Source organism: Phyllostomus hastatus, unplaced genomic scaffold (assembly GCF_019186645.2).
Source record: "Phyllostomus hastatus isolate PE091 unplaced genomic scaffold, TTU_PhHast_1.1 phas_contig_34, whole genome shotgun sequence".
NCBI classification, from domain to species: Eukaryota; Metazoa; Chordata; class Mammalia; order Chiroptera; family Phyllostomidae; genus Phyllostomus; species Phyllostomus hastatus.
The window spans coordinates 23,320,283-23,333,605 of record NW_025333857.1 but is presented as its reverse complement, the minus strand read 5'-3'; the positions used below and the strand labels follow the sequence as shown (position 1 = coordinate 23,333,605).

Genomic DNA, 13,323 nt, shown 5'->3' with positions numbered 1-13,323 from the left:
AACATGGATGAAACTTGAGAGCATTATGCTAAGTGAAATAAATCAGAGAAAAATAAATACTATGTGATCTTATATGTGGAATCTAAAAAAACTGAATTTATAGGTAACAGAGAAAAGATTGGTGGTTGCCAGAGGCAAGAGGTAGGAGAAGTGGGTGAAGGCGATAAAAAGGTATAAACTTTCAGTTATGAGATGAATATAAGTTACAAGGATGTACCGTACATCATGGTGACTATAGTTAATAATATTATATTGAAAATTGCTAAGAAAGTAGATTTTAAAACTTCACATATAAAAATATTGTAACACGAGATTATGAATGTAACTGAACATTATTGTGCTAATCATTTAAGAGTGTGTGTGTATATATATGTGTGTGTATGTATGCATATACATACATACATACATACATACATACATACATATATATATATATATATATATATATATATATATATATATATAAAATCATGCTGTATACCTTAAACTTATACAATGCTATATGTCAATAAAGCTGGAAAAAAGAGAACCCAATTAGGAAGATAACAAAAATATCCTCATTATATGGATGGGGAAATTGAGAAACTGAGAGATTATGGGACTAGTCAAAGCTATATGAGTGTTAGAATTGTGTTTTGAATTCATGTCTCTGCAAGGCTGAACTCCAAGTTCTTTTTAAAAATTATATTTTATTGATTATGCTATTACAATTGTCCCAACTTTTCCCTATCACCCTGCTTCACTCAGCACCCTCCACTCCCTCAGGCAGTCCCCACACCATTGTTCATGTCCGTGGGTCATTCGTCTTGGTTCTTTGGCTACTCTATTTCCTATACTGTACTTTACATTCCTGTGGTTATTCTGTAACTACCTGTTCGTACTTCTTAATCCCCTCACCTCTTCACCCATCCTCCCACAACCCCTCTCATCTGGTAATCATCAAAATGTTCTCTGTGTCCATTATTCTGTCTCTTTTCTTCTTGTTTGCTTAGTTTGTTTTTTAGATTCCATTGTTGGTAGATTTGTATTTATTGCCATTTTATTGTTCATAGCTTTGATCTTCTTTTTCTTAAGTAAGTCCCTTTAACACTTCATTAACATAATAATGGTTTGGTGATGATGAACTTCTTTAGTTTTTTCTTGTCTAGGAAGCTCTTTATCTTCCCTTCAATTCTAATGACAGTTTTGCTGGGTAGAGCAATTTTGGCTGTCACTTTTCATGACTTTGAATATTTCTTTCCGATTCCTTCTAGCCTGCAAAGTTTCTTTTGAAAACTCAGCTGACAGTCTTATGGGAACTCCCCTGTAGGTAACTAATTTCTTTTTTCTTGCTGCTTTTAAGATTCTCTCTTTATCATTAAATTTGGCTTTTTAACTATGATGTGTCTTGGAGTGGGCCTCTTTGCATCCATCTTGTTTGCAAAGAACTCTCTGTGCTTCCTGGACTTGCATGTCTATTTCCTTCACCAAATTGGAGAAGTTTTCTTTCATTATTTTTTCAAATAGATTTCCAGTTTCTTGTTCTTTCTCTTCTTCTGGCTCCCCCAATGAAGCAAATATTGGAATGCTTGAAGTTGTCCCAGAGGCTGCTTATCTTATCTTTTTTTTAATTCTTTTTTCTTCTTGTTCTGATTGATTGTTTTTTACTTCTTTATGTTTCAAATCATTGATTTGATTCTTGGCTTCATCCACTCTGCTATTGTTTCCCTGTAAATTGTTCTTTATTTCAGTTAGTGTATATCTCACTTCTGACTGGATCTGTTTTTTGCTGTTGAGGTCCTCATTAAGTTCTTGAGCATCCTTGTAACTAATGTTTTGAACTCTACATCTGATAGATTGTTTATTTCCCTTTTGTTTTGTTCTTTTTCTGGAGTTTTGATTTATTCTTTCATTTGGGCCATTTTTCTTTGCTCATTTTGTCAGCCTCCCTGTGTTTGTTTCTGTGTATTAGATAGAGCTTCCGTGACTCCATGTCTTGGTAGCGTGGCCTAATGTCGTAGGTGTCCTGTAGGGTCCACTGGCACAGCCTCCCCTATCACCTAAGCCAGTTACTTCAGGTACACCCTTTGTGTGGGCTGAGTATACCCTCCTCTTGTAGTTTAGTCTTGATTGCTTTTGGCAGGTCAATGGGAAGGATTTACCCAGGCCAGTCAGTTGCAAGGACTGGCTGTGATCTCTGACCACCATCCTCCTCCCTCTGTGGAGGATCAGCTGTGTAGGGGCAGGATGGTGGTGTTCTGATGTGGTCTGTAGCTGTCCTCTGGTCGTGTAGGCTCTGGGGTTTCCAGGGTGGTGCAGGTCAAGGTCAGCCCCCATCTGTGTTTTGCCTGGAACTCTCCAGTCTGAGCTATAAAGCAATCTGAGATGGCTACTACTTGTGCTGGGTTTGGAGATTCCCAGGTGAAGTGAAGCTGTGAGTCTAGGCTAGCCAATGCTACTGCTGGGCCTCGGATCACTTAGCAAGAGGTTCAGTAGTGGGGGCTTACTAAGCCCAGCTCTTCCTTGTTTGAGAGTTAGGAAGTTGTGAAAAATAAGCGAAAACCAGTCATTCATATGGAAAAGTAATCATTAACAGCTTGGGTGAGCCGGTAAGTTTTGTGGGGCAAAGTCTCAGGCATCTCTAGTGTGGGGCAAACTGTTAGCCAGGTTCATTGAGTCTCAGATATGGCACTTGCCTGCCAGCTCTGTGGCTTTGAGTGGGGAGGATTCAGAAAAGGGACTATGGCCTCTGCTGATCTTTCTGTCTGAGAGAAAGCTGTTTCCTTGCTCCCACCCTGATGCCAGACACTTCATTTCCTCCCTATGATGCCACTGGTGACTTTCAAGCTGCTACTGGTGCTCAAGCTGGAGCACAGATGGAGTGAGTCTGAGTGTGTCCTATGTGCTGGTTCTTTCAGGGGAACTTGCTTGGAACTCCAGAAGTGTTTTCACTGACTCAATTTCTGCTGGTGTTTGCAGCCAGAAGTTGTGGGTAATTTTCTTTCTGGCACTGTAACCCTGGGCTGTGGGGCCTGGTTTGGGGTTGGGACTCCTTACTCCTGAGATCTCCTTCCCAAATTTTTATCCACCACACGTGGATGTGGGATCAGCCCGTTTCTCATCTGTGCCCCTCCTACCGGTCTGGATGGATGTGTTTTCTTAAATTCCATAGTTGTCAAGACTTCCATTCAACTTGATTTTTGACTCGGTTCTGATGGTTGTTCTATAGTTTATTTCTAATTTTGATATGAATGTGCGAGGAGGTGAGTCATATCTACCTATCTCCATCTTGACTGGAAGTCTCAAGTCTTGACAACTATTATTCTCTTTGTTTTTTTGACCATGCAGGCAAGATAAAAATGGCTTCACATAACTCAAACAATTTGGTATTTGGTATAAAACTCCACTCTGCTGTTTAATACCAAAAAAGTTGTATGTTTGTTGAGTGCAATATTGGAGAAAGGAAAGTTGGTGCTCAAGCAATCTTGTGTGTTAAGTGCCTGTTAGATGAGATTGTATAAGACTTGTTAAAAGTTGCACATAATAGTTTGCATAGTACAGTAGGCTACCTGTCAAATGCTTCCACCAAAATATACCCACAGGAGAGGAGAGTGAAAACCCAACCACCTTACAGTACCCATGCGGATTTTGTATCTTGCTCCCCTAGTATGTTTGTTTTTATGTAAAAATAAACCAAGTGATTTATCATGACAAAAGTAGAAAGATGTGTCAGGTTTATCAGTGATACTTCTCCACCTGGCATTATAACCTAGTGGCCATGGGGCATGTAAGGTGTTGCAGTGGTATGCTAGCTGCTATTTTCACTCCTAGATGATTTAGGGATCAGTGTAGAACTGTGTCCTAATTGGAACTTCTTGATCTTCAAGACTGTGAAAGAGTGGACTATACCATTTGGTGACTAGCAAATTGGAAAGTATTATGGAATGTTATAGTAGTATCATTAAAATATGATAACTTTTAGAGAAGATATCTTCCAAATAAATTATTCAAAACTTATAAAAAGAACATCAAGTAATTAAATGTTGGAATAGAAAAAATGATTCGGAAAGGCATATTTTAAAGAACTTCTCTGGGGGGAGTTGGGCTGGAATGGGAGTAAAAGGCAGAAAACTATACTTGAACAACAATAAAAAAAAAGAGCGTAAAAAAAAAGAACTTCCAAAAATTTTAACACACACCATGTATTCTCTTTATTTCATGACTTTTACAAATATTCTGATAGTCTTAAGTTGAATTTTTAGTTAGATGTTGTCTTTTATATCAGCTTTTTTGTTATTCATACAGGTGACTCAAGTTATTTTTTATTTATCATGAAAGATAGTAACATTTCTTTAGCTCACATAGGTCTGAGTTTTAAAAATATTATATCTAATAATATTCTGGTTATATTGGTTTGTGTATATATTGAATAAAATACTTTTCATAGACTGTGGTGTGAGGGTGGGTATGAACTATGTACTCCTGCAGGTCTTTTGAGGTGAAGTTCATTTCGACATACATGCTTTGTATATAATTTGTGCTATTTATGAGGTATTTTCCAGGGTGATATAAAATATAATAGCCTGTTGTTAATATAAATTCTGAACCAATGAGAAGTTCTTAATATACTGCAAATTACCTTCCTTCAGTGGTTTTCCAATTTGAATTAACTTAGGACCAGTCACCACATTGTATAGGTCTTGATTACAAATCCATATCAAAAGAAAATTAAATAGAGTCCTCTTTCTTCATTGATTTTAATTTAAAATGTAATTCATTTAGTACTGCACAACATTACAGATTTGAAAAGTTTGATAGATCCATTTAAATTGTATTATTAAAATGTTTCCATGGGTTTTGTGCATGGGGATCTTCCTGCTGTTCCTTACTCTGTGATATGCCTCAGGACATTATATTGTGTCGATATGGCCATTACATTAGTGTGGTACTTTTTTTCCATTCACTGAAGTCTGCATTCTTTCAAAATGTTCTTTATTCACCATAACGCTTTATTTTCTTTTTATATATTATTGAATATTAGCCATGAAGAGAGGGCTGCATAGAATGAGATATGGGGCAAAATCATTCCTTTTATTTCCATTGGTTTTGTAGAAAATTATACTATTTCTCTTGTTTCTGTTGGCATGTAATTTTTTTTTGGATTTCTGTCTGTTTTTCTTTTTAAAAATCCAGGTGCAGATGCTTAAGCAGAATATACTGCTTTTTGCAGGTGGTTTCTTATACTCTAATGGTTTTTTCTGGCTGTTTGACTTGTTTTCTTCTGATAATCTGTGGCCTCACACACTCAGTGGTGGCATCAAGAATGACTTATTTACTTTAAAAATATTTCCTTAAAACCCCACTTTTCTAAGAGATAAAAATGGTACATGATTGCTTAATGAGTGCTGGTAATTTTTTTGTCCGAATGGTCACATTCTTAAGCTATTTGCATATAGTGAGCCACAGAGTTAGATAAGGTAACATTTACTTGGCAGTGGAGGAGTTACATAAAATCTGTGTTTCATTCTACTTTACTCATAAACACTGCACTCATTTACTCATGGTTTCCTGGTGAGTTCTGTTTTCCCTCTGAATTCTTTCTGTGCTTCTCCTGTATTTTCCATGTTTCTCTTCTCTTTCCCTTCTACCTTGCCCACTCCCATCACCATGGTAGTTTTCCCCTCTGAGTGTAGGAGGTAAAGAGCAGGGCATCAAGCATGCTTATTTTCTTTTGGCTTGCATAACTGAGTTAATGAGTCTGTTTCAGACAGAACTGCAGGGTTGAAGCCAGCAATGGAGAAAAACAACTATTTTGATTTGTAATATACTATAGAAAAGATTGTTGCAGTTTAGCTTTCTCACTTAAAGGCCTTCTCAAAATGCTACTCCCATACAGGTTGGTGAGGCAGGTTTCCAAGTGTTTGACTGACTCAGGAAATTAGTAGCAGTTAAATTGTTTAAAATTAATCAGAAAGAAACAAAAAAAGGTGGGAAACTGCTATCTGTCCACTGTCTGGTATTGAGGCAATGCTTCTTGAACAATCACTTCTAAGAGTCTTAAAATGAGAGATTCCTCTACTAAAACACATGTTTACCCATCCTAACCTCCCTTAGTATTTTGTCCACTAATTAGATATTAGGCAGATTAAATTCAGATTTGTTAGGAATTGAAAAATTTTCGAGTTTAGTTATTTTATATGTTATGGAAACAATTCTTTGTAGGTCTTTTTTTTATAAAAGTCAACCTTTGGTGATACAAAAATGTATCTGTTAATTTTTAAGAATTCTGACTCTTGGTTTGGCTGGTGTGGCTCAGTAGATTGAGCGCTGGCCTGTGAACCGAAAGGTCGCTCATTTGATTCCCAGTCAGGGCACATGCCTGGGCTGTGAATCTGGTCCCTGGTTGGGTATGTGTGATAGGTAACCAGATAATGTTTCTCTTAACACACATCCATGTTTCTCTCCCTTTCTTCTTCTCTTTCCCTGTGTCTGAAAATAAATAAATAAAATCATTTAAAAAATTCTGACTCTTATTTTTAGTACATGGTTTGTGTGTGTGTGTGTGTGGTGTGAAATTGGCCTGTAATTGCATAAAGCTGTCATTTTAAAAGACAAACAGCACAAAGCTTAAAAAATTACCTGAAATTTTATCTTAATTGATATATTATGCTTATATTTATTATTCCCATTTAGGTTTTTTCCCAAGCAGTTCTCAAGGGTGTGATGCATTTCTTCGCCACAAGATGACACTGATATCTCCCTCAGTGTTGAAGAAATATGGTATTCCCTTTGATAAGGTATATTAGTATTACTCTTTAACAGATCAATCTATGTGTGTAGTATTTGTATTTAAGACACATTTAACAAAGTAATATAGCTGTGACTTCACAGTGGAATTTTTAGGATGTGGGGAGAAAAATTCAGATTCATGTTTTATAACAATTATTTATCTAAATAGTAATTTGAAATTATTTTTATTTCAGAATACATTTACTAGAGATTTCATGCTGTCATGGTTTAGTTATAACTACTGATAATAAAATGTAGCACATTTGACAAAATAGAATGTAGCGCTTCTAAAATGAAGTCTTCTGTATGTGCAACTTAATTTATGTCTATTTTCTAAAAAAGAATTCAGAGCAGTTATTATGAGCAGTTTCATTGGTTAGAATCAATGATTATGGTACCATTATATTGCTTCTAAACACACTTAGACATAATACAACTGAGATTTCATTATGGATAAAATTGCCTGATGACTTAATAATCAGATATTGCTTTGGGGTATTTCTAAAGATTAAGTTCTGTTAGACTCTTCACATGCTAAAGCCCTCTTTTTTATGTCCATGGGTAGTTACTGGGTCAGAATTATTACAGAACATGAGCATTTTTATGTGAAGGAGCTGAAATGAAAAAAGCTTTTGCCTAGGTAAATAAAAGCTCTCTCTCAGTTGGAGGAGGATTAAGCCCTTAGCTACTTCTGGAAACATTAAAAAATAGCTCCACTCTCATCTCCATTTTTTTTTGTTTGACTTTCTTCCCATAATCCTTGTTGTTTTCTGCCTTAGAATCTTTTCGCTGTGACTAAATCTTTACCTCTTCTTAATCTGAGGCCCTTAAAGTCCCCTCTGCCTCCCTGCCCCCGCCCCCCACCACCTTACTATGGCTTTGTTTGAAGTAGAATTTTTTCAAGGACCGAGAATCCTTCTCCAACTTAAAGTGATCCCCCCACCCACTCACAAACTGTGTATGTGGCAGTCATTATGACACGTACTTGTCTTATGTGATGAGGTTGCTCTCAGCACTGGTTTACTGACATACTTTTACCCATGACAAAAATACATGACTCTGAGTGTGCACTGTGGGAAATGTCCATGGGAAGTGTGCACTGTGCGTGTGGAGAGGAGCTGGTGATAGGTGACAGCACTGTTGCAAGCATAGAGGTGACAGGCTGTGCCCCCCAAAGGGGCCTCTGTCACTTTGGGACTTTGTCTGTCTTGCAGACACCTCAGGGCACTGGGCTTTTCTGTCATCAGTGAGTGTTTCTTTCAGGTGGTTGGCATAAGTTTGATTGGGCACTTTTATTAAAGTTGCAATATTAGAAAGTAGAGGAGGAGTGGACTAGAGTCCCACAAGAAAGAAAAAACCTCCATGGGGTTAGGACTGGTGATAGGTATTGATCGAGTTGCTCTTTGGAGAGGGGCTTATATGAAGTAGCAGGACTGAGGGATTGGCTTGTTCTCCCAGGATGGAGGTCTTTAGGGCCTGTAGGTACTTTCCAATCTTTAGGGGAAGGAGGTAGGTGCTTTGCATCCCTTTCTTGTCTGTGGATCCCCAAGTCATCTTTTGAGGATGGGACATTTTCTGATTTCCGTGGAAGTGGCAGGAGATTGTTTATCTTCAGATGATGAGACACTAGTGACACGAAGGCCAATTGACAATTAAAGTATTTCTATAAAATGCTGCGACTTCCCCTTTTACCTTTGTGAATGGTGTATGACACTGTGCTCCTTGAAGAACTTATTCTCTGATGTTAATGTAACATGGGATAGAGTAGCACAGGCTTTGGAATTAAACTTCCAAGTTCATTCCTGATTCTGTCACTTGGATAAATTAAGTTTTTCAGAGCCTCATTTTCTTCATCTGGAAAAAGGGATGATAATAGTACCTACTTATTAGGGCTATTATGAGGATGAAAAGATATCATCTGTTTCAGCAATTTTCAACCATTTTCATCTTATCACACACATAAACTAAAATTTTGCGACACACAAAAAATAATTTTTTTGCTGATGAGACAACAAAAGTAAGTATAATTTTGATCCATTCACACTGGATGACTATTATTGTGTTGACTGTTGTCATTTATTTAATTTGACAATCTGAGGGAAAAGAGGTCAGTGCCCCTGACTAAATAGTCGGGTATTGCATGTTTTAAAAATTCCTGTGGTGCATTGGTTGAAAATCACTGGTCTATATGAAGGGCTTTCCATAGTATATGTTATATAGTAACTATTCTCTCTCCCCCATTCAGCCCCTCTTCTTAGGCAATCATTTCACAGTTGGAGTAACAGTTTTTTCTTTCTTCTTTCAATGTATTTGTACATATTCATACATATATATGAAAATATGTATTTAACAAATAGTTAATGTTTACTTTTAGATTGTATGTATTACTCTTTCCAACTTCTTCCATGACATGGAATTGCAATGATTGTTTAGTCTTATAATAAAAGGGACTCATTCTTTTCTTCACAGTACTTTTTTTTTTAAACAAATTTATCACACAGAGGCAGTAAATTGGCTTTATATTTTAGCTAACTGCGACTGACATTTTTCTAGAAATTTTACAGAGGCATAAAATTTAGAGTCCCATTAAATGAGGGCAGGTGTTCTTCTTCATCATGGCAAGAGCAGGGTTTTCTAGGTAGAGTAGAGGAGGATTGTATGTGGGATTCATTGGAGCAGTGACAGTAGTTTCCTTTTTCCAATGACAGCAGTCCTTTCCCTTCCCCTACCTTTATAGAGCTAGAAACTGTTGAGCAGGGTGAGTTTTCTTTATCAGATAGTACAAGAATGTTCCTAGTTTTCAAAGCACAATTATAATTAATGAGATTCAGCGAGGAAAGGAGAGACTCAGGCTGTGTCCTCACAGGGTTCAGAATGGTGGAATTGGAACTATGTTGAACACTGATAAGCCATTCTCTGCCTGCCTGGTGGCAGCTGAGTTGCAACTCATTGCAGTAGGACACCTGCTGGGGTATCATGGGGAGAGGGGACAACGAACTAAATTTCAAACTTGTTGGGAAAGAAAATACAGCCACACACAACATTTTAGCATTCCCAAACTTGCAAGTGAATTGCTGTGTGTATACCTATATTCATACAGTGTGTCTCCTGTATGTTTACACACATCTATATACCCATATGCTCATTTCTCAACATTTTAGGAATGAAATGAACCATGGTGACTGAATGAACCAGTGAGTAATAAACTTGATAATCTAGCATAGAGTAACCAGTTTTTAAAGAGCACTGAAAAATTTAACTTTACTATTTTTTCCATTGATTATGGTGTATTTTGTGTGCTTTGATGATTATAAAAATACAAATCTTTTAAATTTTGAAAATAAAAATAAATACATTCTTATCCTTGCTTTGTAGCTCCTGGTTGATTTACCTATTATTTAAATTATATTAAAAAATCCCTTCACTCACACACACATACACACATATATATTTATTTGTCTAGTTTTTTGATAGAAATTTTACTATTAGATAAAATAGAGTTAATTGATAGTTTTCTAAGTATTGTGGAAGAATAATTTTGTGAACACCGCCAACTCTTTAGCAATAGGAATTCATAATAAAACCTGTTCAGCATGTATTATCAAAATTGTTGCAGTTCTAACTTGGAAAAAGTCAGTTATGACATGTCCTATTATATAATTCTAGCAATGCAAAACTTAAAAATACTCAAATGTATACACGATTAATAATATGAACAGATTTATTAGAATAACATAAAGATATTTTTATATGAAGTATGATATCTTTGACTATAGATTGAATAATTGAATTATATTGCCCTGGTCAAAACCTGTTTAGAAAAGTCTTAAAAGTTTCTTGAACAACTAATAAAGGATTAAATGAAGGATCTGGGGGGTACTTCTTTTATACTGGTGTATCCCAATGTCATGGCATTATTTATTTATTTATTTTATAGGAAATATATTTTAATTGTATTCATAATTTGAGAAGTCTTAAAATTGGAAAATACTGTCTGTTTTCTACTCTGCAGATCACTCAGGAAGCTGGAGAATTTATGATCACTTTCCCATATGGGTACCATGCTGGTTTTAATCATGGTTTCAACTGTGCAGAATCTACAAATTTTGCTACTATCAGATGGATTGACTATGGGAAGGTTGCTAAATTGGTAAGTTATGCCTCAAAAATAAAGCATAAATTAAATGTATATTCTGGTTAGTATAGAGGGAAAGCTAAGATCATATGCAGCACTTATTTTTTTCCTCATTGTGTACCTCACCATGGTAATTTATTTCAGACTAGATTTTACATAGGTTATATTACCATTTGTAGCTACATTTGTGTATTTTGAAATTAATGTGGAATAATTTAACTTGAAAGGTAATTTTATGCAGCTGATACTTGTTTTCTCTCTTGAGGCCACTGGCTGTTTTTTGTAAGATCTTTCTGGTAGCTCCCTGTGTGTGGCTCCTTGACTGAACTATCTCCATGTAAGAGTTTCAGTCCATGGCTTAGCAAACAACTGTTTACAAAAGAAAGTGTCAGTAAAATCATAACAAGAAATTGAGGTAGACTGGTAAGAAAGGATTAAAACTGCCCTCAGTGCAGAAATGAATTCTTTTTAACAATTTTTAAAAATTGATTTTGGGGAGAGAGACAGACAGAACAGACAGACATCAATTTTTGTTGTTCTGTTGTAGTCATTGGCTGTCTCTTGTATGTGCCCTAACCAAGGATCCAACCCATAACCTTGGTGTATTGGGATGATGCTGTAACCAACTGAGCTATCTGGCCAGGGCCGGAAATTAATTCTTAAAAGTAATTATGTAAAACAAGAAATATATCTTGATGTTAACTTTAGAATAAAATTTTGCTACTTCTGCCCATTATGTTTAATTTAGTTCCACAGGCTGTGTATTTTCATTCACAAACAACTTCTGTTAATTAATTTTCCCCTGTGGCATTAAATAGAAGACACCTTCAAAGTGATGGTGGTTTCTGTTAGGTTGCTTTCCTTTGGTACAGACAGGGAGAGAGCAGATTCTTAACGAAACTGTGTTTTACAGAGTATATAAAATTGACATAGATTTAGAGGAAAATGATATATACAGCCTTCATGGACTTATCTTGGCTACTGCATGGTACAAGCTAGTATTATACATTCTACATTGATAAAGCTTGCATGCAGAACCATTGGGTGTATTTGAATACAAATATTTAGGAAAGACAACTCTAGGTTTAATTTATATGTGTATTTAGAAAATTGCATAATATATTTTAAAAACTATAGCCCTCTAGCAGCTCAATAAGCATTTGAATGAATTTGTGACATATAAGAAAGCCCTGCTATTAGAAGACTTTTTTTGTTCTGAGTAATTTTTATTTGAAGGGTAATTTAGAAAGGAAGAGAACTGAATTATTTCTTCCCATTTCACATCCTTCCTATTACAATAAACATAATTAAAAAAGAAAGAAAACTCAGTGTGTATGTACCTTAGCCAGCTATTGCAGTGTTTTTGCAGAAATGTAATGCTAGTATCTGTATTGAAACAGTGTCATAACCTCGAAGTTATAACAAGGTATGCTATTTTGTAGTTTGCTTCTTTAATCATTGACATAGTAAGTTAGCTATCACAGCTGTTAGAGTCACTAGAAAAATGAATTGGTGTTTGTTTACTACATATTTCAGATCTAATTCAAGGTATTGACCAAAATAGCTTCTCCCCAAGGCTAAAGTGTGTTCACATTTCCATGTCATGTGGAGTGGAGTGTGACCATGGCAGAGGGGTCTATGGTGATCCTTTCTGAAACCTTACTCTTGGAAGGAACTTAGAATTGTGGCATTGTTAAGAACTAGTGTACTGCGGTGGACGAGGCAAGGATTTGAGGCCAAACTTTTCTTCTTTTACCTAGCCATGTAACAATAGGAAAGTCATTTGTTCTTTTCATTTCTTCCTATACAAAGTAGGAATACCTTTCTACCCCATAGATTTGTTTTGAGGGGGAAAAAACTTAGATATGTTCATATGCACTCCTGCTGTGTTGATTTATGGCATTCAATTTAATCAAGGGATATGACTGACTTTATTCTGGGTATTGTACTAGGTACAAAATGTACAGTGGTTATATATAATGCATTTTGGCCAATTTAAAATTGTTGTAACTACCTATGTTTTTAGGTGTTGTCTCCACCCTTCCCTTACTTTTGGTGAGGTGGTGCTACCCTGAGAATGTATTCTTTTTCTATTGCTGCTATAGCAAATTATCATAAAATTAGTGATTTAAAAACAATACCCGTTTACTACCTCATAGTTTTATAGGTTATAGGTCTGACTTTGGTCTCACCAAGCAAAAATGAAGGTACTTGTGGGCTGTATTCCTCACTGGAGACTGGTGAAGAATCCATTTCCTCACTCAGTCAGGTTGTTGGCTGAATTCAGGTCTTTGCACTTGTAGGATTGAGTTTCCTTTTCCTTTTTGACCTTTCAGCTAGGTCTATGCTTCTAGGGGCCTCTCTCAGGTTCTTGCACATGATTCCCTACACTTCAGAGAAAGCAATTTGCAAAATCCCTT

General features: G+C 36.1%; 1 protein-coding gene across 3 annotated transcripts in view; it reads left to right on the top strand.

Annotated features, from left to right (window-relative positions):
- KDM4C (lysine demethylase 4C) overlaps positions 1-13,323 on the top strand; it is a 381,686-nt gene that overhangs the window by 105,255 nt on the left and 263,108 nt on the right. For 2 of the 3 annotated variants that reach the window (XM_045840410.1, XM_045840409.1), the window contains exons 7-8: positions 6,673-6,776; positions 10,781-10,918. In XM_045840410.1, coding sequence (XP_045696366.1) covers positions 6,673-6,776; positions 10,781-10,918 — 242 coding nt within the window. Of the gene's footprint in view, positions 1-2,790; positions 2,861-6,672; positions 6,777-10,780; positions 10,919-13,323 lie in introns of those variants that run through there. The other variant, XM_045840411.1, reaches the window with a different exon arrangement.